The sequence below is a fragment of the Tyto alba genome, unplaced genomic scaffold, assembly GCF_018691265.1.
Source record: "Tyto alba isolate M040663 unplaced genomic scaffold, T.alba_DEE_v4.0 Super-Scaffold_17, whole genome shotgun sequence".
Taxonomy (NCBI): Eukaryota; Metazoa; Chordata; class Aves; order Strigiformes; family Tytonidae; genus Tyto; species Tyto alba.
In genome coordinates, this window is record NW_024881279.1 from 4164869 (window position 1) to 4192266 (window position 27398).

The following is a 27398-nucleotide window of genomic DNA, read 5'->3' on the forward strand; positions in this document are numbered from 1 at the left end:
AAGCATGAGGTAAAAAAAAATAAATCACACACTACTGTTTAGAGAAAGCTTGCCATCAGTACAGATACTGGCAATTTAGATTTGTTCTGTCTGCTATAAACATTGAGAGAAGCTCTGATGTCTCACATCATACAGTATCATCTGCTCACCCATACGGTAGCTAATTGAGATAATTGCTGCATCTCTGATTTTACTCGCTACTATTTCTGGACTTCAGAGGAGAAATTCAGGTATACCTCCATAAATTTCCACATTGTCATAGGGAAGCTCATGGGATGCCTGTTTTAGAAACCCCAAATTTGCAGATGTACCCTTCCTAATCTAAAAAAACTGAGAATTCCCCTGCTTGACGGTAGAAAGTACTCTAAACAGACTGTCTTCCTTTAAAAAGTACTGGTACAGCCTTTTTTTTTTTTTTTTTTAAGAGAGAATATGCTATGTTTGGAAAAAAAATAGTCAATATTTAGTCATTTAAGGTTAAATAGCTTCCGAACAGAATATCAGAAAGTGTAACCCTCTGCCACATCGCAGCCAAGTTAAAATTGCCTTACATTCCTTTTTTATTTGCAAGATATTTTACTCTGGTCTAATTCTTTGCTTCAGGAATATAGCAGCATTTCCCCACCTAGGTATGATTTCTCACAGCTGCTCACCTGTGACACGAGAAAAACTTTACTGAAATTTGATTCCTGCAGTCAGTTTGTGCCACAGCTCGGCACAGAGCCGGGCACCCCAAGCCCATGGTCTCTCCACTCCCGGGAGGACAGCATCCAAGCACCAGCTACCTCCAGCGACAGCAGCACCAAAATTCAAGGTCATTACTACCCAAGGCACCCCAGAACTAACTGGTCCCAGTTGCTGGTAGCTGGAAGGTGACAGACCCTGGCAGGACCACCAAGAGGTATCATACACTGTATCTTACCAGAAGTTCAAAAAAAAAAAGAGAAAAATAAAGGAAGCAGGATTTTGGTTCTCTAAGAAGCTGCATACAACAGGGTTTCATCTTTAGTTGTGCTACAGCTGCACCCTGGCAATCCCTGACACTCTCACTGTTGAGCCATAACTATCTATGTAAACTAAAATTCATCAAATTTTATGCCGTTATTCGAGTATACAGTACCTGCCTTGCTCCAAGTAACCCAACATTCAAATTTTCTAGTACTTCAAGCATGATAGCATCCCACAAGATATAGCATTTATTAAACCCTCTGGGTACCATCCCATAAGAAACAGCACTTATTAAACCCTCTGGGTACAGGGGAAGGAGTACATGGGGCATAAGGATGCAGAGGGAGGATGCCAACATGTACATCCAAATACTATGAAAATATTCCACAGCACTTTGATCTGCAGATAACCAGCACTCAAATCAACAGCATCTCATCTCCACAGGGATAATATACTAGTTAAAATCTAGAATAGTCTATAAACAGCAATTACAGCTTGTTAGAGATACCACATAAATGCAGGTAAGGAGAAGTGAATTACCAGTGTATACTAAAGTGATACAAAAATAAATTTAAGTCTTGTCTCCCTTTACCTTCATTAATGTTTAAAACAGGAGCAGGCTGTAGCACAGTATAGATTTTAACTCAAATCTGATTTTTTCCTTCCTTTTCCCAAACTGACTTACAAGCAGAAAGAGTACACACATGGCAGAGAATACATTACTAATAATAATTCTTAAAATAAATACCAGGATATTAGATCTTCAACTGCATATAAAATTGATACACTGTGCCTGTCTTATTCCAAGCTCATGCTCTGAAATTATGCCTCTATTTGAATTATAAGCAAAAGCTTTTATCAAAAGCCTTTGCAATTTTGTACCTTGCTTCCCAAAGCACTCCTCTCGTAGTCTGTCAGATCAGGAAATATGACTTTGCTGAGGGAAGGAGCACAGAATCATCCCCACGACTCCCCCGCTGCTTGGAATAACCAACTGCGGTCTTTAGCTGCCGCAGTAAGTGAAACAATATTTAAGAATCTGAAGACAATTAGGAATTTCAGCAATAATTGATACTCCTGGACAAGTGCAGTTGAGGCGGTGAGTGGACTCCAGAAGGATGCTTTATCCTGTGCAGGATGGCACTGAGGGGCTGGTATGACCCAGCTGTTCCCAGTCATGGTAAAGTTTAAAGTGACTACTTGGGAGATTTTAAGCAGCTCAAGTGTCATGCAAGTAACTAATGAAGAAGCCAAATGATGGATATCCTATACAGCCAATAATTTCCAAATGCCAATAAGAAAGTTGTGGTACCTTAAAGAAATTAGCATGTTTGCTACAGTCATTAGCATAAAAATAAACATTGGTATAACTACATGATACTGAGATTGGTGATATAATTTGAGGCACAAGCCAGATAAGGTAACAAACATAGTGGGTAAAAATTATTAAGGAACTGAAATACTGGCAAAGCTGGTCTAGTTTACCCTTGAACTGTGCTGTCACAGTCCAAATTCGATACACCCCTGCACACCAGCAGTGTCTTGCTCCTTACAGGGAGCAGACAGTTAAGGTGCATCAGTGAGGTACGAATACCTTGCAGCGCGGAAAAGGGAGAAGTAAACATGCTCAGATCTGCAAGAGCCACTGGTACTCGTGTGAGCACTCAGCATCACTTGTTAGCTCTGCGCTGGAGGAGCCTCCCCAGAGAGGCAGCTCTCATCCCCGCAGGAGCACGGGGTGCTGGGCACATGTTCCTGGTGTCTCATGAGATTTCTTCAATAGGAGAATGGGGGACAAAAACAGAGCATGGCATGAAAGACAAATAAAAGCAAGTATTTCTACAAAACCCCAGGGCAGTTCTGGTTCTGTAGGCCAGAGCAGACCACAGGATGCCCGCCTGCCAGTTGGTACTGTAACCGCTGTCAGTGACATCCAACTATTCCCTTTAATAATTCAGCACAAAACAACTACACGTGTACCTCAACACAGGATTATTCTCCACTTTCACACTATCCAGCTAGGACAACATTGCTCAGGCTACCTGCCAGCAGTGCCCTGGAAAACATAACACAGAAATTAATTTCTGAGGCTCGGTGCTGTGCTGACTTGTGTTTGAGGAGCTCCCTGCAGCAGATTGGAGACTCGCTCCTGGAAGCGCTGATGAAGACCTGCAGCACTGCTCTGCTGCACCATGGGTTGAGATGAGACGAGAAACTTGCCCCAAGAACCATGGCAAAAACAGCTTGGCTTTGGCACATACCGAAAAGCAGCTTCACACAGAAAGCAGGGAACAGGAGAAGCTAGCTGTCCAATTTCAATATTTAATAAGATGCTTTTGTAAAATACCCCAGTAGGCTGAAAAAATGAGTCTGAGCTACTAGTGCGGATAACCCTGTAGAGACTGAGTGGAGTAGTACCACTGGCTTTCCATCAGAATCTCCTGGCCAAGTTCCCCCTCAAATCTGAACTCCAGGGTTATTTCAGATCCAGGTTGTTTGTCTCTTCTGTTGTGCTCATACTAGAAACTCCCTTCACAGATGCTGGCAACGACTCACAGCTATATTTTTGAGAATTTCTTTCAAGAAAGGAAAGGTGACCCTAGATTGCAAAACCTGGTGCTTCACAGGCAACTCAAACCCCTTCTAAGCCAGCGCAGAGCTGCTCATGAAACACGGTCACTTCTAAAATGTCCAACTTCATCACGGAATCAGCCTTGCTGAAGGCAGAGGTAAAACCTGTCCAAAAATATCACCCCAGAGTGCTGAGCTCCAAGTACTTATGTATTTTGGCATACATTCCACTCAGCAGGATTTATTCCCCCAAAGGTTCAACCCTGGGAAGCCGCACCTCCTAGCTCCACAGAGGTCCATGTGCAGCACCCAGAAGCTTCAAGAGCTTTCCAGTACCCTCTGGAACCAGCCTGTGAGAAGTTTCACAATGTAAAAGTGACAGCCATATTCTCCAAAATTAATACAGACCAAGCAAATTGCAGCTTTTCGGTTAAATACTACTATTGTCCCTTTTTTAAATTAGGTTTTCTATTTCAGTTCATTCTATGCCCATGGAATTTTAGACTGCATGCACACGTTAACTATCCTAATCGGGACTAAGAATATTTCAAACCAATCTCTTCTCAGGAACACCCCATATATTTGCGGGGTGGAAGGCTGAGCATCAGGAAAACATAACACCACTGCTGCGGCAAGAGTTAATTTCTCATGCAGAAGGGCTGTATATTGCAGTCTATGGCCTCAAGACTTATTTTTCCTTTATAAATGCAAAGCACAACTGCAATAATTCTACCATAGACCATGAAGAAATCGATTTAGCAATCTGAACATAAATTAAGCAATGTTTTTAATTCAGTAAACTTGTCCCTATGTAGATCAGAACAAGTATTAGTGAAGGTCAGTGACCCATACCCAAGTATTTGCTTTGATGAAATTCATAGGAATTTTAGATCAGAGCATACTTCAAATTATTTGACCTGTAAATTAACCCTTTACATATTTTTAAAGCAATTTAGTGAATTGCTAGGAGCTTTTCTATTTGTGATTCAATGTTTTAAGCACAAGTTAATGGAATTACATATTAATCAAATCACAAATTGGGTAACACTTCTTGTGAATAAGGAGCTCCAAATTGAGCAGAGCTCAGTATCACTACAAAGGATTTCACATGATTTTTATTATTCAAAAGGTATTATGGCTAAACTATTTTCTGAAAGATAAAATAAATGCCTTTTGAGACAAGACAGCAGTTATCTCAGTTTTACTGACCTACCTGAAAGCTATGTTCAGGGCTTCCAGATTCATCTTGCTGCTTGGTGCCACACTGTATAAACACCGTTTCTTCTGGAATGAGCTTTCTGTACAGTTACTTTTTAAAAGTCTGCATTATAACTTACATCCCTTGAAGCTATTTTAACTGCATTCTTTGTACATTAAAAATTTTAATATTTAGACCTATTAATTCTGTGCAAACCTGAACAAATGTATTTCTAGCTTAGATCCTTTCACCTCAAGGAATATCAATTGGTGCAATAGCTTCATGGTTTTTAAATGAAGATCAAATGAATTAATGTCTTTCAAGTAGTATAACAGTTCTACAATTTATGTTAAAGTAAATCATTTGAGTAATTAATTTAATTCCTCAGAGTAACTTTTCCAGAAAAATCAAAACTAATACTCATTAGTGAAGAATGAGAATTTTAAATGCAAAAGCATGCAAAATTCTTAATTATTTTTAATAAAAAAGCAAAAGTGATCTGAGATGATACAGGAACATGTTTAATAGAGTGCCAGTGTACTACCTGAGTCTACACAGCAACAAAATAACAGTGGAGGTGTAGAGGAAAACTGTTTTTCCTCATTTTTACAGAACAGAAGATGGATCCATCAAGGAAAAAGTACACCCGAGACAGAACTCAAACTGCAGAATCTCCAACTCCACTGAAATTATTTTTGATTCCTGCTAAGCAGCAAAAAGCATCTTTTTAATTGCCTTAAACTGCTTTATTGAAATACTGCACACAACTGTGGCTGTTCGTAGATGAGATGTGACTGGGAGAAATGGGATTCTCCAACTAGAACAAAATCCTGAGGCTTAAACAGATCCAATTGCAGCATGAATCCATCACGGGCTCATCATTAGCCTGGCACTGACTAATGTCTCTACCAGTATGTAAGTGTTCTAGGCAGTGGCATTTTAAAAAATACCAGTCTCCTTTCCCCAGCCTCCCCCACCATCTCACACTTTCAGCCATTTGAGCAATCATTTAGCAAACCTATGATAATCAGGAACTAATTAAATAACTAAAATTGTTTCAGCATTCCTCATTTTCTTTTCATACATCTCTGGATTTTTATGGTCTTATTTGCATGCCTCAGCCCCGTGAAAATCTGAGCCTACCCGCCTCTGTGCAGCGAGCCACGCTGCGGGCTCCGGTCTGGAGAGCCACCGTCCCCACTGGGACGGCCACACTGGGCGCCCACCAGAATGGGGGGACCTGCTTAACCCACACCTCTCAACAAAAGCCAACGCTGCCGCCTTGAGCACTGGGAACGGGCTCAGTCGCTTCTCCACTGGCCCAGTCCCAAGGGTTGAAGGCGGAGGAGCGTGGCACCGTCCCACGCTAAGGCACGACAAGTCCCAGCTCCCCATCGGGGCAGGCGTGGGGTCCTCCACGGCTGGATGAAGATCGCCATCCCTCACTACGGACACCGTGCCCCCTTGGTCCCTTTGTGCTTCACAGGGGTTTGACATCAGAAAGTCAGGAGAGAAACGTTCCGGACAGTAACTTTGCGGCTACCTTCATCTCAGTTTTCATTTTTTTTTTAAGCAGCAAAATGACTTTTTGCAGGTTGCATGTGAACATCCAGTGACCCAAATGAAGAGCCAGGACAAAATTTACTTATTAAATTTAGTTTCATTGGTCCCAGCAGCCCTAGGACAGAGCATACCACAAAGTCTTTGGGGCAAAGACAGCACCTTCACCATGGCCAGATGCACAATTGCACTCCCAGAACAATTTGAGTATGCTCAAAAAGTGTAAGAGCTTCTGCTTCACTATTCCTTCATTATCCTCCTCTACAGATGTTTAATACAAATATACACAGATAAGCCCTCACTCATTTTCCATTTTCACAGCATGAAGAGACTGAACACAGCACAAAAATAGAAACACAAGAGTTGTAGCTGCTGCAGCAGCTGGTGTACAGTACCTCTTGATGCAACCTCCCCACATCCGAATACAGCCTTCTGCTCCTGTCCGTGTCCATCCATCCCCTCGTGACCGATGGGAAAACCCCAAGCAATACAAGAGATAACCAAAAGCTTCTTGATTTCATCATTTCACGTCTGTTGAAAACAAGAGAACGGTCATAAAACAGTCATCTCAACAAAGCCCAGCTCAGATGCAATAACACGGTGGAAGCTTCAGCTGACAGCACCCGTCCGCTCTCGGTCGGTGCCAATGGAGCTTTTCAGACTCCCACAGCACATGCAGCAAAACACCGATTTTCCTGGTTTTCAACCACTAGTGCAATGAATTCCCACATTGTAGCAGCTTTGTGAAACATTTACCCCAAACCTATCCTCCACGGGACATGCTGTTCCCAGTCTACTCCCACACAGCACCTGCAGAACCAGAGCCCTGGGATTTCTAAGCCGAACTACTGCGGCCAAAAGCAAACCACATCAGAAGATGATATTACGGTACTGCAGAAGCCAAAGGATGATTTTATCCTGCCTCCAGAAGCCCCAGCAGCACAGGGTCCCTCCTAATCAGGCACTCACACTTGTACCTTTGGCAGATCTTCGGGAAAGCCCCAGACACCCACATTCACTTCTTTGACCACTGGCAGCTTCCAGCAATATGACAGAAGATATCATTATTCCCCTCGGATTTAAAGGATGACGCTGCCCGGAGCAGACACAGCCACTGCCACCCCCTTAGGCTGCGATGAGGTTTGCAGGGGCAGCCAGCTGACCCCCAAACCACAGGAACAGTCCTTCCTCCACATGGTCACCGACCCCACTAAAACTTGCATGACCTGACACAAATTCTGTGCTGAAGAGAGCTGATGTGTTTCTCCAACCACGATTTAGGTAAGCCCCTCCTGGGGCTGTGGTTCCTCCACTCATTTGCCTCTGTCCCAGAGACATTTCCAGTCCCTCCCAGTCTCATCCTACTCAGCAGCACCGACACCCTGGCAGTGACCCTCCACAGCCCTGCTCCAGCTGCAGGGGACTGGGAAGATGCAAGGATGTCCACCACAACTGCATCCACTTTGAGCAGTGGTTCTTGTCTTGTGTGGTTTTTTTTGTTTTTGTTTTGGGCTTGTTTTTTTGTCGTTCTTGTTGTTTTGTTTGTTTTTTGTTGTTGTTAGGTTTTTTTAATGAATTCAGAAGTTAAAGCAATGCAGCTACTCAAAGTGTTGTCAGATAGAACTACCCTGCATTTCACACACGCGGAGCTCTGTGCTGGTGCCCTGGAAGCTCAGCTGGGAGAGCTCTGTGCTTCATCTGAACTTTTGAGGGAAGAAGACACCAGGTTGCATCATTACTTTTCACAATGAAAATACTAAAGGAGTCTGCAGGCCTGGCACCATCCCCGTGGTAGTGAGGGAAGTTTTGACCTTTCACTGTAGCTGCAGAGGATGCTAACACGGACCCGTAACGAAGCACGACACCACTTAACAAAGCAAGCATTGGCATTTCCATAGCGTGCAGGTGACAGGCTGATGCTTGGCTGGACCAATATACATTAACAAGGCAAGCTACCTGCTAATGGCTAAATTAAGCCTAGCTGAATTAAATTACCATGACATACCTTGTCTTGACAGGACTCATTTGACAGTATTTTCCTGCCATGTATTTGCTGCAGGGCATACCCGAGCCTTGGCGCATCGTTATTAATTTTGGAGCCGTGACCATTTACACCAGCACTGACTTGGTCGCCTCAGTTGTTTTGCCCGCCCAAAGACACACCAGCAGTGGAGCCAGCAGAGCCGACAGCCGCCGCACACCGTGCACCCGGGGAGTTCAGGCATTGCTTTTTCTCAGTGCTAATGTAAACACCATGAATTGAGAGCACTCAGGATGAAATCAAAATTTATTAGGCTTTCCAAATTCCAATTAGAAACCTCAGATGTAATGTTACTGGGGCTACAAATAAATGTTTAATATACCAAAGTCACTATATCAATAAGCGACAAGTACATTGTTACATTATGAATTGCTCTTGCACAGCAACATTGTTTCTCCGTTTTTAATAGAGGTCTTTTGTATGCTTAGTTGATACCATCACAGCAAACACAACTACTTCACTTTGCAGTTCTGGAGACCTCTGACTCATACACTGCTTGAAATTACAATCCTAGAGCAAAACAGGGGACTAGCTAGTTTCATGTATATTTAGTAAATAACTGCTAGAGAAGATGATGGTGTTTGGATTAGGACACCTATAACACTGACAAAACTGAAAGGGCAGCTTCTACCTGCTAGAAACTCCAGCTGTTTTATAAATGGAATTTGTAGAACATCTTTCTCTAGTCAGTTTAGAAATTACTTATTTTTATTGCATACTGACTGACAGTACACTAATTGCTCTCACTCACAGTAAGAGGAAGACACGCTAATATACATTATATATCTGTAGAGCCTAAACCAAGCAACAAATATGCACCATAAATCATCAAGTGAGGGTTAACTCTGAAATCATACAGCATTTTCATGCCCCTTGGCATCCTAAACCACAGATCAGCATTGCCTTACCCTGAGCTAAGTAGAAGGCTCCTTGCAGAATCTGGTCTGCAGCTGCATCATGAAATACAGCTCCTGGATTGTGGTTTAAAGTTCCCTGAAGTCAAGAGAAAAATTCAAATTGATTGAATAGATCCAGACCACCACTGTAAAATCTGACAAGTTTTACTACCAACTTCTTTTCCTCACTTGAATGAGGGACAGGTTTGCAGGATGTGAGCCTGTATGGACATCACTGCCCAGGTAAATTAAAGCTTGCATATGGAAATGTCTGCATAAAGCAAGCAGTTGTACTCAAAAGTGAATGACATTTGTGTCCAAACACTAGAAGTCTCTCCAGAGCTGGGGGTGGAAGGGGTAGTCTATCGCCTGCTCTTCACAATGTGTATGATCAGGGAGACAGATTTTAATCTACTATGCAGTGCAGAAATTAGTAAGTGTAATGCAGATGCTAGAATTAAACCAGACTATTTTAAAGTAAAGTTGAGCCTCACAACCATTTGTGACACACTTCCTTTGGTTTTGGGGGAATTCCTTCCAAAGCAATTTTGGCTCCTCTGTTAAAGAAGCTACTACGCAAAGCCTAAAAGTTTAACTGAAGGCTGTGGTTTCTTCCTCTGAGCCAGAGCAGCATTACAGCCCTCCTTGCTGTACCAAGAAATACCACCACAAGCACAGCAGCCCTGTGCTACATGCCCTGAAGAAGGTCGACCGCGACGGCTCACCGTGGCCACAGCAGAACACCCACCCCCACCTTGGGTGGGTTTGGGTGGACACCAACACCCAGGGAGAGCCTCAGCTCACAAAGAAAATCGGTGCAAAGCCCCTAAACGAAGAGTACCAACAGCAAGTAGATGCAAGGCAAAGATACAGGCACAGGGTTTAGGGTACAGGTTTTAGAGCTATTCAAGCAAAAAAGGGTCACCTTGAAAAAGGAAGGGTACTAATCACGTTGGTCACCTGAGTGGAGAACACCACAAATTGTTTAAAGCACTTCTGTGACATGCAATATGAGCTGTCAAACAGCTAGATTGTTGCAGAGATCCCACAACTTTTTCCTCCACATCACGGAAGCTTTAAGAATTCAATTACAATGTCCGTAATAACATTAAAGAACTTGCCAAAATCAGTTATCTTTTTTTTTTTTTTCAGGGCTACTTAAATTGCTGCTCTTTTCAGTATCGAGAAATTAATAGTTCACAATAGCTTTTAATAATTTCCAACAAGCTTCACATTAGAAAGAAAGAGGTTGAAAACTTAATTACCTAAAGTTATGACTGTTGCTATAGCAAACAGAAAGCATTCGGACCAAAGCGTTACCTGGATATAAATTGGCTCTATTAACACCAGATAAAAATCTGGTCCTTAGTTCTTCTGCCATCAACTGTTCCAATTGCTTCAGCCTTATCTAAACAGCATTTCTATGGCCTGCAAAATAATTTTGATGTCCATAATTTCTTGTTGGGCGCTACAAGTGCTACAAAATTAAGGAGAAAACCTGTTTTAAGATAACCTTTAAGCAAGGCATAATGAAGCCAAATAACAATTTCAGTCAGCTATCTGCAGTATCTTAGATAAATACTTAAAGTTTTGATGCATTAAGAACTCAGTGGCATCAGCCATGATGTTCAAGTACAAAACAGGCATTCCAACAGCATACTTAAGAATATTTCATTTGATCTTTTAAATTCTCCAAGCCACTCCAACGCTCGCAGAAGAAATTTGGGGGGACGTGAATCCAGCAGGGATGAAGGGCTGCCGAGAGGCTCCTAAACCTCACAGGTATTTAACCTTTGTTTTCAAGGCTGCCTCTGTGACACGTTGACACGTTTCAGTCACAGCTTTGCTCTGAGGTTACACTCAGAGAAGTCGCGTTGCACCATCCTTTCCGTGACCCTCCGGCTCAGCGCCACCGGGGAGCCGTTTATTTCCACCACAATAAGGCGGGAAGGTAGCGTAGATTTCTCTTATAAATTAAATAATAATAATAATAAAATATTACTCTGCTCCCGGCTGCAAAGTCCGGCGGCTGGCCACGGACGGACGCAGCTGAAGGTCGCCCGGGGCACGTGGGGGGGGGGGGGGGGGGGGGGAGTCCCGGCGCAGGATCGTGCCCCGCCGGGGTGCTCCGCGGGCGCGGCCGCCGGCGCCACCCAGGGGCCGCGGAGGGAAGAGCCGGCCCCACTCGTGACCGCGGCGGGACGCGCCGCCCGGCCCCACGCCCCACAGGCGGCGGCAGCCCCGCGATTTCAGCACGGGAGAGGGGACACACACACACACACACACCCCCAACACCCCACACACCCCACCCGCGGCCGAAGGGAGGGAGCCGCGTCCACCCCACGCGCGGCGTTGCCACCCCTTGCTCCCCACGCTGCGGAACACGGAGGGCGCGACACACACACACAAACCCCTCAGCCCCCAGCCCGTCCCACCGCGCCGGCTCCCAACCCCACCGCGGGCTCCCACCTGTTTACCGAGCCCGCTCCGCGGGCGCGGAGAGGTCGGACGGGGCTCCGCGGCAGCACCCGCAGGCTGCCCGGCGGTGGGAAAAGCAGCGGAGGGAAAGCAGCGCAGCTCCCGCGGGCGCGCTCCCCTCAACCCGAGTAAGGCCGGGGGGTTGGGGGGACGGACGGACGGACGGACGAGCGGTGCGCGCAGCGACGCGGGGCAGCGCGGCCGGTTCCGCGCAACACCCACCCCGGGGCGGGAAGCCGCGGGACGCTCCCCGCTCCCCTCTCACCATTCCCCCTTCCCCCCCCCCCCCCAAAAAAAAAAAAAAAAGGCAAAAACCCAAACGCACACCCACCCCCCGCACTCACCGGGGGAGCGGAGAGGCTCGGCGGGGCGGCCCGGGGGGGGCGGGGGGCGGCGCGCGAGTCCGCGGCGCGGGCCGGACCGGCCCTATTTCTGCTCTCTGGGCCGGAGCCGCCTGACGTCACCGCCGCATTTGCATATTCCACCCAATCGCCAGCACCTGTGAGGGAAGGGCGGGACCCGCCCACCCCCCCCGGGGGGGGGGGGGGCAACGCGGGGTAGGGGGGGGGCTGTGAGTGATTGAGGGTTACGGAGCTTCTTGTTGGAGCAGCCCTGCGTGGGTGCCAGAAACACGGGGAGTGGGGCACACACCCCCCCACAAACACCCCACCACCACCACCGTGGGGGTGGGCAGTAGCTCGGGGTGCTGCGCCTGATCCCCCCCCCCAAAAAAAAGACACCCCCCGTGCCATGGAGAGCCGCGGCGGGGTGATGCTGGGGCTGGGGGAGGAGACCCCACCCGCCGTGACACGGCGGGGTGGCCCCACGGGGCACCGGATTCCCACACACACACAACCCCCCGCCCCGTGGGACCCCGCTGCTTTGTGAAGCGCTCCTGCTGCTGCCGTACGCACCCGTGGCTCTACAGAAAGGGAAAGACCGAAATTTCATTCATGCTCCTCTTCACCCCTCGCATCTGGTTTACAAAAAAAAAAAAAAAAAAAAAAAAATCAATATAATCATTTCTCATTTATTTTTTAAAAAGGGCTGGATGTTTACAGGAGAGGAAGGCACAACGGGGCTGTGGAAGCAAAGAGGATTTGGGGTGTTTGGTTTCAAAGGCTGTTAGGAGGATTCGGAGCAAATTGGACACATCGCACAGGTGATGTAACGGCCACAATTAACGACAGAAGGAGGTGAGCGGTCTAAAAGACCGGCTAAAACATGCCAATTTTTGTGTTTCTTCCTATAAAGGACCCTTCAGCTGGATCCTGCTGAATTAAATTCGATCTGTCACTGGCTTCGGTGTGAAAAGGACAGGACCCCCTAGTTCAGATGTTTAAAAAGACACAGGATACTCTTATAAACTGGGTCTAATCCAGAAGAAAATCTGTTTATCAAAAAATCATTCCACAAAATTAGGCACAAGTTTGCAGAAGAGGCTCTTTATGAGAGCAAGCTTTTTTTATTATTTTTTAATTTATTTTTTATCTTTTTATTTTCTTTGCAGGAAATACCAAGTGATCAGACAGGTTGGTTTTCCAGAATTTTTCACACCTTTAGTTCTGGCCTGTTAAATGCAGTACCTCTGAAATATTTTCAGTGTTTACCAAAAAAAAAAAAAAAAGAGTTTCTTCTACCCAAACTACACATAAAGGCTTGTAGAGACTCGGTGTTTTCTGGTTTCCTTATTTAGGAAACAATCTGAAAATGCTGATTTAAGGTTTGGATTTTAAAAGACATCACAAATGTAATAAAATGGGTAGTATCCACTATGAATTGTGTATGGGGAATATAAAAGAGGTCTTTGTAGAGTGTCCTGAAAGAAGAACTGAGCGTGTATTTCAACAGTTGGCCTATAGGTTTAAGAGGTCTGAGGTTTTTAAAAAATAAAGCTGAAATCTAATCAGAGGCAAATACATTATCTTCAGTGAGATTTTTTCCTGAGGGAAAAAAATGGGCAATGGAGGCAACACTTTCCCATTTCCTGAAGGGAAATAATAAAAAAAGTCAAGCCACTTACCAACATCATTTATTCTATGAAAATACTCCCGTGCTGCCAATTTGGAGTATTTAGTTATATCTCTGTATCTCTTCAAGAAGGACAGAAACACGAGATGCACTGGCAGACATAGGAAGCAGCCGCGCAGCCCCTCGGTATTTATACCCACACGTGCTGAAGGATACAGAGCAGGGGGGCAACCATCTCTCTTCACCACCAGCAGCTTGCTTAGGTGATACTTCCCCCACCCCTCCCCTCAATTTTGCTCATTTTCCACCACCCGGTGCGGTTTGAAACGCACAGCCTGGAGCTGCTGCCTTCCCGCCTGGCCCCGGCCGCCGAGGCGAGCGGGACAGCGCGACGTGGCAGCGCCGTGACACCCCCCCCCCCCGGGCGAGGGGCTGCCTGGCCCCCACCTCCCGCCCTGCTCTGCGCCCATCCCTGCTGTTCTCCCTCCCGGGCCTGGACCCGAGCATCTCCCTCTCGCGCCGGTACCCAGCGCGGCCGGTGCGTTGGCCAACGCGGCTCAGGAGAAGCGCCCATCCGCTCCTCCATCACTTAGCGGGTGCCGAAGGTGACCCTGGTCCTCACCCAAGTATCTCAGGATGCCCCGATTTCTCTTTCCCACCATCGGCGCCCTTTAGGCACCAACAGTCATTTTTAGTATTTTCTCTCGCAATTCTCCGATACTTCGGTTCAAATTCTTTGAATGTTTTCCAACCTTTTGGAAATACTATTTATAAAAAGTGACTGGCAGGCACCCCTCCTCACACCCTCGACCTTCAGCCAGCTCCATCCCCCTTCTTTTCAAACACCTTCAATCTCTCCCAAGACCTTTGAAAAGCCCTGTGGAAGCCTGGCTGCATCCCAAGGGGTATGTTGGAAAGGATGCTGGGGGGGATCTGCTGTTCCCCCCACACTAGTTCACCCGCCCGCAAAGGCTGGGCAAAGCAAACAGCTAACTTGTGGAACTGGAGAAATAAACTGCTGCTTGCTTCAGAGCAGGCTGGCAATGAAAAAACTGATAAATTCCTCATCTTCAGGGCTGGATGAGTTTGAAGCAAAAGAATTGTTGCTTTCTTTCAAACTGGGAATTGGAGAGGCCCAAAACCCAGTGATTGGAGTTAGAAGGAAAAGAAAAATGGATAGTTCTAAAGACAGACTCGAGGCAGGGAAGATTCTTATAGAGAGAAAGGGGAAAAACAAGTTTGTATTTTTTTTTTTTCATGAAAACACAGGATAATCCATTCAGTAAAATGAGGATTAAGTGTTGTCCCCTTCCCTCAGTTAAAAAAAAAATGTTAAAGCCAAAAAACTGGAAGTTTTCAGGAGTTGAAGCTGCAAGTGACAAAAATGTTTAATATGATGCGGGCAAATACAAGGACTATGAAGGAGGAGAGACCTGGGCTGGTCCCGATCTCGTGTGCCTCAGTGAGAGGAGCTGGAAATGTGCAACTTGTTGTCAGCTTTGACTGATGCAACTTCAGGAATTTGATAAGAAATTCTAAACAACAGATTGGCGAGGCAGAGCTCCGTGTCACTGAAGATATGATAGCATTCAAGGGTGACCACGACAGTTAGTTTAAGTGAAAGAGTTTTGAAGAACAGATGGTCTTCTCTTATTGGACTTTTTTTTTTAATTAAAAAAAAAGACCAAACCAAAACAAAAAAAAAAAAAACAAACCACAACAGAGCAATGCACATAGCCAAGACTCCCTGATTTCTACCAGCAAAGGAATTAACTGGTAACCATCTGAGCCATCTGAAGTACTTCCAAAATCTAGTAAGTGATGTTCAGAAGAGGAAGGTAAGATTTTCTCTTTGAAAATTCAAACTTTGAACGACAGGAAATCACCCACCTTCCCCCCTTGTCCAGTCTTGCTAGCTAAACATAGTAATTAAACATGAGTTTTTAAAAGAACATTGCATTCACTGGAAACAAGAAGCTGAGGAGATAATAGAACAACAAGATTCATGCTCATCACTTTTAGTTATTTGAACCAAGAGCCTAAATCAGACCTGATTAAAATAGGAACTCAAAACCAGATTCAACCAAAACTAGAGATATTAAACAAATACAGATGTGACAAGAGTCATGATTCAATTATTAGGAGTCCATCTTTTAATTGCTCATTAAGATGACTGTGTGTATCTTTTTCCACATACATTTAGCAAAGCCTTTTCACTTTGGCAGTGCATAAAATTATCCATGCCAAGTGTATATCTCTTACTTTTTATGTCAACTTTAGAGTTGCCAGTTTTTCATTATCCTCTTGGTCACAAATTAATAAGAAGGAACAAATTTAATAGCAGCCTCAAACCTTTAGAGATTATGTCAGCCCTGTGTATCTGTTCCAGTTAAATTACCATTTATTTCTGCTTAAATTTAATGTGGTCATCTTCATACAAACACACACATATTTAAAGTCTGCTCCCAGCGTACAGCGTGAGCGCACCGAGGGGCTGCTCTGAGAAGCTGACATGGAGCTCAGACTTGAACTTTTCTAATTGCATCATTCCTTTTAAGATGCAGCAAATGGAGATGACTGAGGTCAAGAGCTGCAAACACGCAAGAGTTTTTTGTGGGCACTGTTTTGCCGTGTCAATACCAGCTGGGACATCTATGGATAAGCCTCCGCAGCAGTGGCCGGTCCTTTGGGCGGCCAAAATGGTAGATCTAGGTAGGTACTGCCCTTGGTGGCCCGTCCTTCTCTGTTTCCATCATGTTTTAGTAAATGACTGCTCTGTTTGGTAAGTGCCCCCAAACTCTGGATGCTTGATTGCAGCGCTTCGTCCCTGCCTTCATAGCCATAAGCCCAAAATAATAAAAAAATAAATTGTAAAAGATGTTTTATACCGAAGGAAATACTAAACGTAGAAACAGTGGTTTGATTCATTTCACAGCTGTAGTCTTTTTTGATTTGTTCGTAATTTTCTACACTAGTGCTTCCAATCTGATAGTGTCTGGGCTTCGGATGACAATGAGAATGGGATAACAGATGATGAGCTCAAAATACTGAACACAATCATACTCGCCCTACGTGTACCTACAATCAATATGTCACTTTTAGGAAGGGACCATCAGCCACTGGGCAAAGTTTAGAATATAAAATGTCACGGGAACTCAAGGCACATTTCTTATTTCTTAGGAGTTGTCAGAGTAGCTGGCTTGTTTCTGTGTAGGGGACATGCAAAGGGTTCAAATAAATAGCCACAGATACCTGAATTAAAATTGATATTGCAACTTTCAGCAGCTCCCTCCATCTCCATTACTCTGGGAAACCAAACACACAAGGTTACCCGTAGGGTTAACGGCGGGACTGGTGTGAACAGGTCCCATGGCCATTGATTGAACTTGCAGCTTTGGGAACAGCACCTATTTTCCTCAATTTACCCATCTCTGAATATTTTGCTGGTCTCTTCTCACAGATGCACAGGAGAGATCACCAAAGACAGCGGACGGTGTTTATCTGAAGACAAGAAAGCACTTTGATCCATGGGCACAGATAATAATAAGGTGTTTAGATTTTTTCCCAAGCTCGTTGGCTGGTCGTACTTACAGTCGAGTCATAGGAAAGTCTTGGTGCACGTTCTGGAGCATATGGTGATCTTTCTTTCAAGCTTGTTTTCAAGAGGAAGTTTAAAGTAAGGAGCTTTAGCAGGGCTGTTGGGACGCAGGCTGCACAGCAGGCAGTCACTCAGAAGTACGGCACTCCTAATCCACATTGACAAAACTCCCCGTGTTAGGGAGAAAGAGGCAGATGAATGAAATAGGTGAAGATGAAAGAATATGCACCAAAGCAGAAGAAAAAACAGCAAGAAATGTGAGCCTGCCTCATCTGAAACATTTGAAAAAGTTTTCTAAAGCATCTTCACGTTTTATATCATTGCTTAATAGGTTTTACTTTACGCCTGCGCCTATCTACGCTGTATATCAAGTTCAAGAAATACATATGTGCAAGGGTGAATTGGCTACAGATTCCTTAAATTGCCTCTGCAGACAGATGGCCAGCAAGCAGGCTGGGAGGGAGAGTACAAGCAAGGAGGATGTCGCTCTTCAAGAAAAATTAAGAAATGTAAATGACACCATCAGTGCTAAGAAAGACAAACCCCTGCAAAGCATGAGCCAGGCTCAGTTCAAACAGCAATTAAATGATTTAGAACAAGACTGTGATCATTTACAATTTTTAAAGGTGAAAGGTGTGATTTTGATAATACCTTAAAATTAAAAGGCCAGCCACTCCATCTCTAAAATGATGGTTTCTCTCCTAGAAGACTTATCTCATTGTCAGTCCATTAGCAGCCATCCAGAACCCATCCATACAAAAATAATTGGCTATTGATATACGGTAATGCTGAAAAGTTATTCTTTTTTTTGTTCATTGCTACAGAAAGATGTCCTCTCTAGCCTACACTTTCAATCATTATAAATGCTACAGTGAAAAACTAAAAACACTTTTCTGAGATAGATTAAGATCTACTTCACAAATAAATATATTTTATCACTAAAAGAAGAGGCAAATGTCACTGGTACTGAGTGTTTTATGCACAGCAGCGACCACTTAAGCTGGAATTTTCCCCTCATGTTAAATTAATGTCACTGGCTATGCACAGTCCCCTCCGCACGAGCAGGGTTTATACCTGCCGGACACACATGAAGAATTGTCTCTGAACCTCAACAGCAAACCCTCCTTTTCCTTTGACTGCAGTGAGCTAGAGGAGGGTAAAAATGATGGTTTACCTCAAAAAAAAGGTTGCTTCACCTTGAAAAAGGATGGTTTGCCAGAGAGGGGCAGGGAACACTGCTCTCCACAGGGACTGAGGTCCCATCTTGCCCTTTGCTCAGAAAAGGGTCGCATCCTGTGCTCTGCTGCAGTGGCTGGGTCCCGGAGGAACCAGCAGCCTGGGAACAGCAAAACCCACCACCACCACCAGCCGCCGGGCCCCGTAAAATGTTATTTGTGCACAGGCTGGGAAGTTTGCACTCAGGCTGTTAAAGCTGCGATGAGCCGGTGGCAGATGCTGCACTTGCCAGCTAAGCACCCCTCAAGAATAGCTAATAAAACCAGAGGACATTAGGCTTCGCAATGCTGTATTTTAAAGATAAAGAGTCTCTGGTTGGAACCGTGCTAAGATTTTTACTTTCTTGCGGACAGCTATTTGGCTGCGCTGTAACACAGTCTCGAGCTGAACAGAAACAACGGGTTATAAAATCCTGGCTGGGACGTTACGCAGGGAGATGTAAATGGCAGAACGGAGAAAGTGGGGAAATAATCAAGCTTGACAGAGAATTTTTGGGACCATAGTTTGAGCCAGTAGTCGAAATTTCTCATGCTTAAGGCTCAAACACACACCAATGAGAAAGCAAGGTGTTGAAGGGCTTTGACACATCTATCTTGGCATCCTGTGTAGACATTAATTTTTGGTTGTTTTGCCTTATTTATGGCCATTCATTTGTAACAGTTGTTGATAAAATGTTAAAAGACTAAAAATTTAATTTCACATTTGTTTCAGCTGCTTATGGAATTATTTTTCCTTATATATTTTTATTCTTTGGCCAAATTTCTACTGTAACTCTTCCAACACAGTTTTGGTTGCTTTTGGGTTTCTATTAGAAGCATATCACTCTCAGTAGTTACTATACTGAGTCTCTGTTATCCCTTTAGCAACACTGTCTCCTGCAGTAAAAGGAAATGCATTTTTTTTCTTGTCTCTTATTGTCCAGAATTACTCTTGGATATTACAGTCGTCAATGTTTAGTATTAAATCATTTCCCTGCCAATTCATTGTAATCAAATCTTCCACAAAGTCAATAGCAATAACATTTTTATAAGGCATTGTGTCTCTCAACCTATTAGGTGCTTTCAGATCTTTGAATTTTCCATTCTGAAAATAATAGATAGTGACCTAGAAGAAAACATAAAATCTGTGAAAGTCACGCGAGCAACCATGTAATTGCTCATACCGACCAAACCTTTGGGTCAGAGCTTTGACTAGTTCAGACAGGTTACTCAATCATATGAGTGACTTTTACTTTCTGTAGAAAAAATGCAAAAATAAATAAATGAGCTACCAGACCCACTGGAACCAATAACAATATTTCTATCGCATTTAATGGGACCAGATGTTGGCTTTGCAGAGTTATGTGTGGTGTTACACTGGGTACATCTGTGCCACAATGCAAATACGCTGCTACAACTCACGGGGAGATACTTAAGCTGGTTTAAGGGAAGCACTGACAACCCCAGAACTGCTGAAGAGAGCAGAGGGCTGCAAACCCCACCCCAGCCCCCCAGTATTTATTTGCACTGTGGCCTTGGGCGTAGGGGGTTGGTGTCAGAGCCACAGCAGGGGACGCTGCTGAGTCCCACCCTGGAGGCACCACCCAAATCAGTGGGTGCTTCACAGCCCATAGGGAAAAGCTGAGATAAAGATCACTTCCTTCAGCATCCTTTCAACTGAAAGCAGCTTTCATCTGCCTCTTAATCAGGTCTTCAGGATGAGCTTCGGTTTCATCTTCTTCAGTCTTTAGGAGGGGCAGAGTCACACTGCTGGGGGATACTCTGGGTTAGAAGGAACCAAAATGGGTCACAGACAAAGGCGAAACATGACAGGCCACCTTAATTCTAAGTGTAGAACTCACACAGAAGCCAACTGAAGTTTTGTGTAAAAGGAAATGACACAATTAAGGCTTCCTACCATAGCTGTTTACAAACACAGATGGAGAAAATATTACAACGAATGAAAAAAAACTAATTTCTCTATAGTTACGCTGTGCTAATGACACTTGATACGCTGTAACTCCATAAATGAAAGAATAAAGGCTTATCTAAATGAGTTTGTTCAGCCTTAAGAGGAAGAGGCTCAGGAGGGGACCTCACTGCACTTGCAGCTACAGAGAGGGAGGGCAGCGAGAGGGACCCAGATGCTGCTCACGGGCACACAGCGAATGAGCATGGCCAAGAGTGCAACAGGGGATGTTCTGGTTAGATAGAAGGGAGGGGGGGGAAATCATCCCGAGGGCATTTAAACACTGGAACAGGAGCTCAGAGAGATCGTGGGATCTTTCCTTCAAGATATTCAAAATCTGACCGGACAAGGCTCCGAGCAACCTGTTCTAACAGATTTTGCCTTGGGCAAGAGGTTGGGCTTGGTGACCTCCAGAGGTCTCGTCCACCTGAGTTAGCCTACAATTCTGTGATTTTATAAATAGCATCTGACATCAGCTTCTAGAAAAAGGAACATCACTTAGTGAGTATAAACAGCTAATCCCATGATCACTTTCAGGCAATCAGGCTAGTATATGTATATTTTAATGCTATTGAAAATAAGAAGTATCTAAATGACTTCTAACCAAGAGAGCGAAGCAGAGGCTCAGACTCCAAATCAGTAGTGAAAGTTGATCTAGAAAGTCTTATTTTCTGTCTAGAAGCAGAAGTTCTGTTGAAAATTATATATAGGATATTACAATGAACAGTTGTTGCTGTGCTATTAAATAAGATTAACAACTGTCACAAATCTATTCTTTCATTTTCACCCTTATGAAAACTCCTGGTGAGGTCTGAATGGGGATCTTTCACCAACACTGGTGTCTGCTCTGTTGCAGTCATGAATGTCCCGGGTGATGCCGCTCCCTGCAGCTGCTTCAGCAGAGATTTCCAACATACAAACCCAGCATCTTCAAGAGTCTTCTCTCTTGAACATGCAGCTCTCTTCAGCCTGAGGTTACTTGACTTGGCCTCAAATATTATTAGTGCTGCTCTTGAATTCTTGAATCTGTCTCTTCCGCAGCTTAATGGCACATTCTCAGTATATACATCCCCCTTCTGTGGATTTTAATGATACCGGAGAATCTCTCAAAGTCACGAGGCAGTTGCCCATTAGGTGGCTTAGTTCTTTCACTCACAACACTGATCCTGCAGCCAGTGAACTCTCTGCATCTGACAGCTTACAAATAATGAACTAAACTAACTAAAATTCAAGGTGTACCAGGCACAACACAGGCTGTGAAGTAGTTGTGCTTTCTCAGTTTAATTTGAGCTTTAGAGGAGTGCAATAACCTCAGTGTCACTGAGACATCAGCATCACGACCCTCAATTAACTTATTGTTTTGTTTCCATACCAAGGAGCAAAAACAACGCTGGTTTTGAATTTATCTAACCCAAAGGTACTGAGAAGCAATAGCAATGATCCAAAAGTGACCATATGCTGATGAGTGGGTTTCTCCCGAGGGTGTCTTGCACATCCTTACACACTCAAAAGATAAAGTATGGAAGTAATCTGCAAGCACTTATCACTTGCAAGTGCGGGTGTCAGAGCTGCATCTGTGGAAAGCATAGCCATGAGTTTCATTGATTCTGATGGGTAATTTATTTCTGACTCCGCAAGGCAAACCCATAGAGACCAGCAGTCAATACCGGTAGAAGTGGATTAGCGCAATAACACACATCTTTTGGGTCAGTGGGCAGGCAGAACAGTTATTATTCCTATTAGCTCAGATTCAGGTGGAAAAGAAAGGAAAAAGTTAGTGTCAACTGTAGGCTGTATATATCTTTGTTTCTCCTTTTACTTTGACAGGGTTACAAAATCTCCCGCTGCTCTGATTTTTAATATTGATGCATTTTAAACAGGAAGAAATAGAGAACGGGGACATCTTTAGTCCCTATTCTCATTTCACCTTCTTCATGTATTGTGTAATTCCCTAATGCCTGGGAACCTGTTCAAAACTCCTCATTGTCAACGTGTTCAGATCTCCAGGGACAAGACCCACAGCTAATATCCAAGACAATGTATTCCTGTCTCTGAATAATATGAAGAGCTGAAACCTTTTTTCTTCATTTTTTTGCCTCCCACATGGCCTTAATGAAGATTTTGCAATCCTGTCTCCCCGGAGGCACATGAGTACCATCTAATATCTGCATTTAAATATCTCTCCCTGCCTCAATCCCCAAACTGAAATCTGAAATCCAGGATATAGTTTGTTCCAGGCTTCCTGAGCAACATACAAACAAGTCTCTGCAGAGAAATAGAGCTTTAAACCTAAAAAGAGCCACAGCATAAAGAGGAAATATGGCCAAGCTTAGAGCTCTTTACCCTTCTAGGGATGCTGGAGTCAAGTCATGAACCTGATGAAATTGAAATAAAAGACTTCTACAACCAGGACAAAACCTATTTTTACAGCTGCATTCCCACAGGAAGTGGATAAAATATCCCATTTTCCTCCTGCCCCACTCTTCATGCCCCCAAATTTCTTTTCACCTCACATAAGAGACTCTTTGCTCCATACTGGGTACGTGAGCTTTGTGGGGAGCTGCGTTAACTCCATGTGAAGAGCTGCTCTCCTAAGAAGGGAGGCAGACCTTTGGATTAGCTCCCCCATTTTGCTCTCATTCATTTAAAGAAGTGACAAGATTACCAAAAGTAAAACTGAACTTGAAATATTTTGAAAATCCAGTCACTTCTGTGCTCTAAAGCCTGCCTCGAATCTAGTTTTGAAAATCCTGCTGGAGAGTACGTGCAGCCCCTGTACCAGCAGCATTCAACCTCTACATCTCAGGGGACAGTCCCTTCTCTCCAAATGGCTTCTAGACATTTCTATCATTCCTGCATCTCCCAGAAATCAAAGAAACAGCCTGACTGGGACAGTTTGCATGGATGAGGCTTTATTTGGGGCAGCTGGTTTTACTGGTGCTGCTATGGGGGCAGTTCCTCCAAACTTGCTGAGAGCAGGGGCCTGAATATTGCTCCTCACATAAGCAGAAGCCTTCAAATCATTGTGCCTTTTCTGATGAAAATAATGGCAATGACCTAGACTTCTAGCATGTATTGACAGATCATTTTGATCTCTAACTGGCATTTTTGCTTCCTTAGTTAATAGATTTGAGTCCTAAATTCTTATTCAGATAAAACTCCCATCTTTTGTGGGAGTGAAAATGAATAACTAGACCAAAATTTGACCCCCAGTTGGACTGGTCTAACTGGAGTTTTTCTGTGATTCAATTTTAATCAGTGAGTGATGCTGGCTATAATAGAACTGGTGTGGAGAAAGAGAAAGTGGGCAATAATTACAAAGATATGCACAAATAAATTAACCCTTTTCTCCTGTTATCTTGAAAGTTACAAATATCTAGAGTGATCATCAAAAAGCTCAAACTGGTCAGGTGCTGAATGTTACTCTCCCACTGGAAAAGTTACCATCATCCAGGTAAAAATGATGTTGTGTGACCTTGGAGACCAGTCACTGATCCTGTTAGACAACTGGGAAGTAATCAGAATGGGAAGGCTGTGAAAACTTAAACTGCTGGCTGAAAATTATTTATCCGAGCAACTTGGTGAATACTTATAAATAAGAAATACAATAGCACTGACTGGAGTTGGCTCAAAAATTATCCACAATTAATAAATTGATCCATCCTACACAGTGTATTATTTTCCCTGACATTTTCACAAGCTACAAATCTGATAATACAATTAAATGACAAGTTCAATCACTTCTTTATTTCATGTATATGTATATTATAATACTTTATAGCTGTATTACAGAAAAGACTGTTTACTCACGTTGTATCTTCCCAAGCATAACTCAGAGCTTTGCTTGCCCAAGAAATTACTTGTCTGCATTTTGATTAAAAAAGCAAAACCTCATTGTTCCCGTGGCAAATGAATTCAGTCTTTAAATGAAACTCATTGTCACATCCTTTTCTATGCAGCAAAGGCATTCAGCTCCTGGAATGATTTTAACCTCTAACACAGCACTTTTGTGTCTGTATCTGATCCAGCCGTGATTCATTTTTCTTCCAAAGCTTCGTCAGTGTTTGGGCTCTGTACTTAGTTCTCAATGAACTGGCTATAACGCAGTAGTTACAGCTCCCTGGAAAATGACACACAGTAACTCTGTCAAGTTTTTTATTAGCTTAGATAGGTCTTTTATTTTAGCAAGGTCTTTTATTACCTTGGATAGCTTTGGACTAGTTCTGAAGTGGATGAGTGAAGACCCGGAGATCCAATTTTATATTGAGAGCCATTAATTTTTTTTAACTGTGACCCCTTGATTATTGATAGGCTTTTGTTCTTCACTGTCATTGCACAATGCATTGTTTGAAGTGAATCAGAGTGCACAAACTTTCACAATTACTTACTGGAGTTTGGATGGGTCATGGCAACCAGCTGGCATAAGTCCTCTAACTTTCAGGATGCAAAAAGCATCTTCTCAAGTTCAGAAGCTAATCTGATCCTTTTTGTTCCATAATGTTTGTCAGAAAATATCATAAGAATGTTATGGAGAAAGGAAGCATCTGTAAATCTCAGATGGTGGTCATTCTTTTGTCCATTAATCCACACATATACACAAACCCAGCTAATTTGGAGTAGTTTAGCATTCCACCTCAATAACTCCATAACTCAAAATGAACTTCATCAAAGTAAATGAGCATGAATGAGCCAGTAAGACCAGGATCAAGCTGTATAAGTTCAGAAACCTGAAAAAAACCCCAACAAATAATAAATAGAATTTAATTGAAAATGTCAAAGTCTCAAATATGCTGTAAATCTTTGCCAAAATAGCATGCAATTCACCCTAATCCCACTTCCCTTGAGTCTAGTAGCCATTCTCTTCATTTGCATGCTTTGAGTTACACTTTTATGGCCTCAACATTTGTTAAATTTGAATATATCTCATAATCTGGATTCCTTGTCCAGAGTAAAATAATAAAATGCGTTTGAGAAAATCTTGGAAAATGACCAAGAAATTAATTTGCTCCCTTTTTCTAATGGAGACTTCTTTACATTATCAAAGCATTTAAATAATCTAAAGCTTTAGAGTTAAAACACACTGCAAAAATCTCAGTTGTTTTTTTCTTTTTTAAAAAGTGCTGGGAATACAAAACTTCTTTAATGAACCACAGGATAATTTCCTTAAAAGTTCAGTTGTTCACAGTCTCTCTTTTAAAATTCAAACTTTAAAAGCAACTGTATTTAAAGCTTGAATCAAGTCAGACTTTCAGGTAACTGAAGTCAGCCTATGACTATTTCTTGATAAAGTTTAATCCCTTTATATGAATCAGTCTTATTTATGAATCAAGTAAAACTTGTATAAATTGAAGATGGTTTTCATCTATAGGCTCCTCTGCCTTAGAATTATTCTCGCGTTGGGCTGCAGCATGTAGCATTCTTCTATGTTGTTCCTTGGGTAATTTATGCCATTGTGGCATCCAGAGACCCATGTCACAGAATGAACACTCCTGGTATCTCTACTATAACAGTTGCAGCAACCCCCAGGTGTTGTCAAGCAGTTGGACAAATGGAAACCCATGTCGCCACAAAGGTCTGCTTGGCAAGGATCCAGCTGTAGACTTGGCAACAACAACAACAAAAATCACATTTTTCCTTTGGTGTTACACACCCATTCCTGCTTCTCCGTCCCTGCATCCGTATCATGGCCATGGCTGAGCAGAGGAGCCAGGAGCAGGACACAGCACCTGCAGAAGGTCTACAAGGAGCTGCACAGTGATGGTAAGTGTCCAGATGATGCTAAACCTTTTCCTTTCTCGGCAGCAAAAGTCACTGGTGCTTGACAGGATTTGGTGCTCTCTGCACAGTACCTATGACCACAACACATCCTCATGGGTTTGAATTTAAAGTGCAAGTTTGAGAAGTTTCCATTTTCCTTATGGACCCTCTTGTCAAGATCTCACAGACAGATTACACTGTCCTGATAAAAAATTCATACTGTAGGGATCAGCTAAAGTTAAATCTAAGAGGAACAGTACATTACCCTGGGATTAGACTCATATTTCAAACAGACTGCTCACTGAATAAGATCTCACAGCGTGAGTAAAGATAGTGGAGTCAGGGCCAAAGACACCAGACTTGCGCTGGGCTGGAGCAGGGACCAGGAGCTTCCCAGCAGCAAAACAGTAAGGATTTGCAAGGTGACATGTGGGATGGGGCTGGGGCACTCCATGAATAGCTTCTCTGCTCCACCTAAAGGGAGGGAGGGCAGAATGCTTTGGAAATGTTACCGTTTTCAACAAAATATCCTTTAGAAAAAAATCTGGAAACAAATTATAAAATATGGAAAAAAAGTCTGTAGATTGGAAAATTTCCATAGTTTTTTTTTTTTTTGAAACAGCACATTGTGCATGGAAATCGCAATGTGAAAGAAAAAAATGGCATCTTTTTGCTATCCTTGATGAATCCATGGTCATTCAACTAGGATGTGAAGAGAAGGTCTCAGAGCAGCTCTGCAGGGAAGGACTTGGGGGTGTTGGTGGGGGGAAAACTGCCTGTGAGCCAGCACCGTGCGCTCACAGCCCAGAACCCACCCGTGCCCTGGGCTGCAGCCAGAGCAGGGGGGGCAGCAGGGCCAGGGGGGGGATTCTCCCCCTCTGCTCCGCTCTGGGGAGGCCCCCCTGCAGTGCTGGGGCCAGCTCGGGGGCCCCCAACAGCAGAAGGACACGGAGCTGCTCGAGCGGGGCCAGAGGAGGCCACCGAGATGCTGGGGGGGCTGGAGCAGCTCCCCTGGGAGGCCGGGCTGAGAGAGTTGGGGGGGTTCAGCCTGGAGAATAGAGCCCCAGGAACACCCATCTCTGCTCCTGCCCCTCTTCCTCCCATGGCTCTCAGCTCCGCGTGGGAATCCAGCACCTTGTTTGGCCCCATTGCTGGGTCAGCAGGAGGGTGCATTTGTCATGTTATCAGTGTGGTGAT

At 43.9% G+C, this 27398-nt stretch overlaps 1 protein-coding gene across 7 annotated transcripts in view; it reads right to left on the reverse strand.

Annotated features, from left to right (window-relative positions):
• The window catches only part of FSTL4 (follistatin like 4), a 235153-nt gene extending 223036 nt beyond the window's left edge, over nucleotides 1-12117 (reverse strand). For 2 of the 7 annotated variants that reach the window (XM_042790337.1, XM_033006213.2), the window contains exons 1-2: nucleotides 9227-9311; nucleotides 6673-6808 (exon numbers count right to left, since the gene is read on the reverse strand). In XM_042790337.1, coding sequence (XP_042646271.1) covers nucleotides 6673-6801 — 129 coding nt within the window. In that variant the 5' untranslated portion in view covers nucleotides 6802-6808; nucleotides 9227-9311. Of the gene's footprint in view, nucleotides 1-6672; nucleotides 6809-7246; nucleotides 7407-9226; nucleotides 9312-11683; nucleotides 11772-12036 lie in introns of those variants that run through there. The other 5 variants (XM_042790338.1, XM_042790335.1, XM_042790336.1 and 2 more) reach the window with 5 other exon arrangements.
• Nucleotides 12118-27398: the final 15281 nt, after the last annotated feature.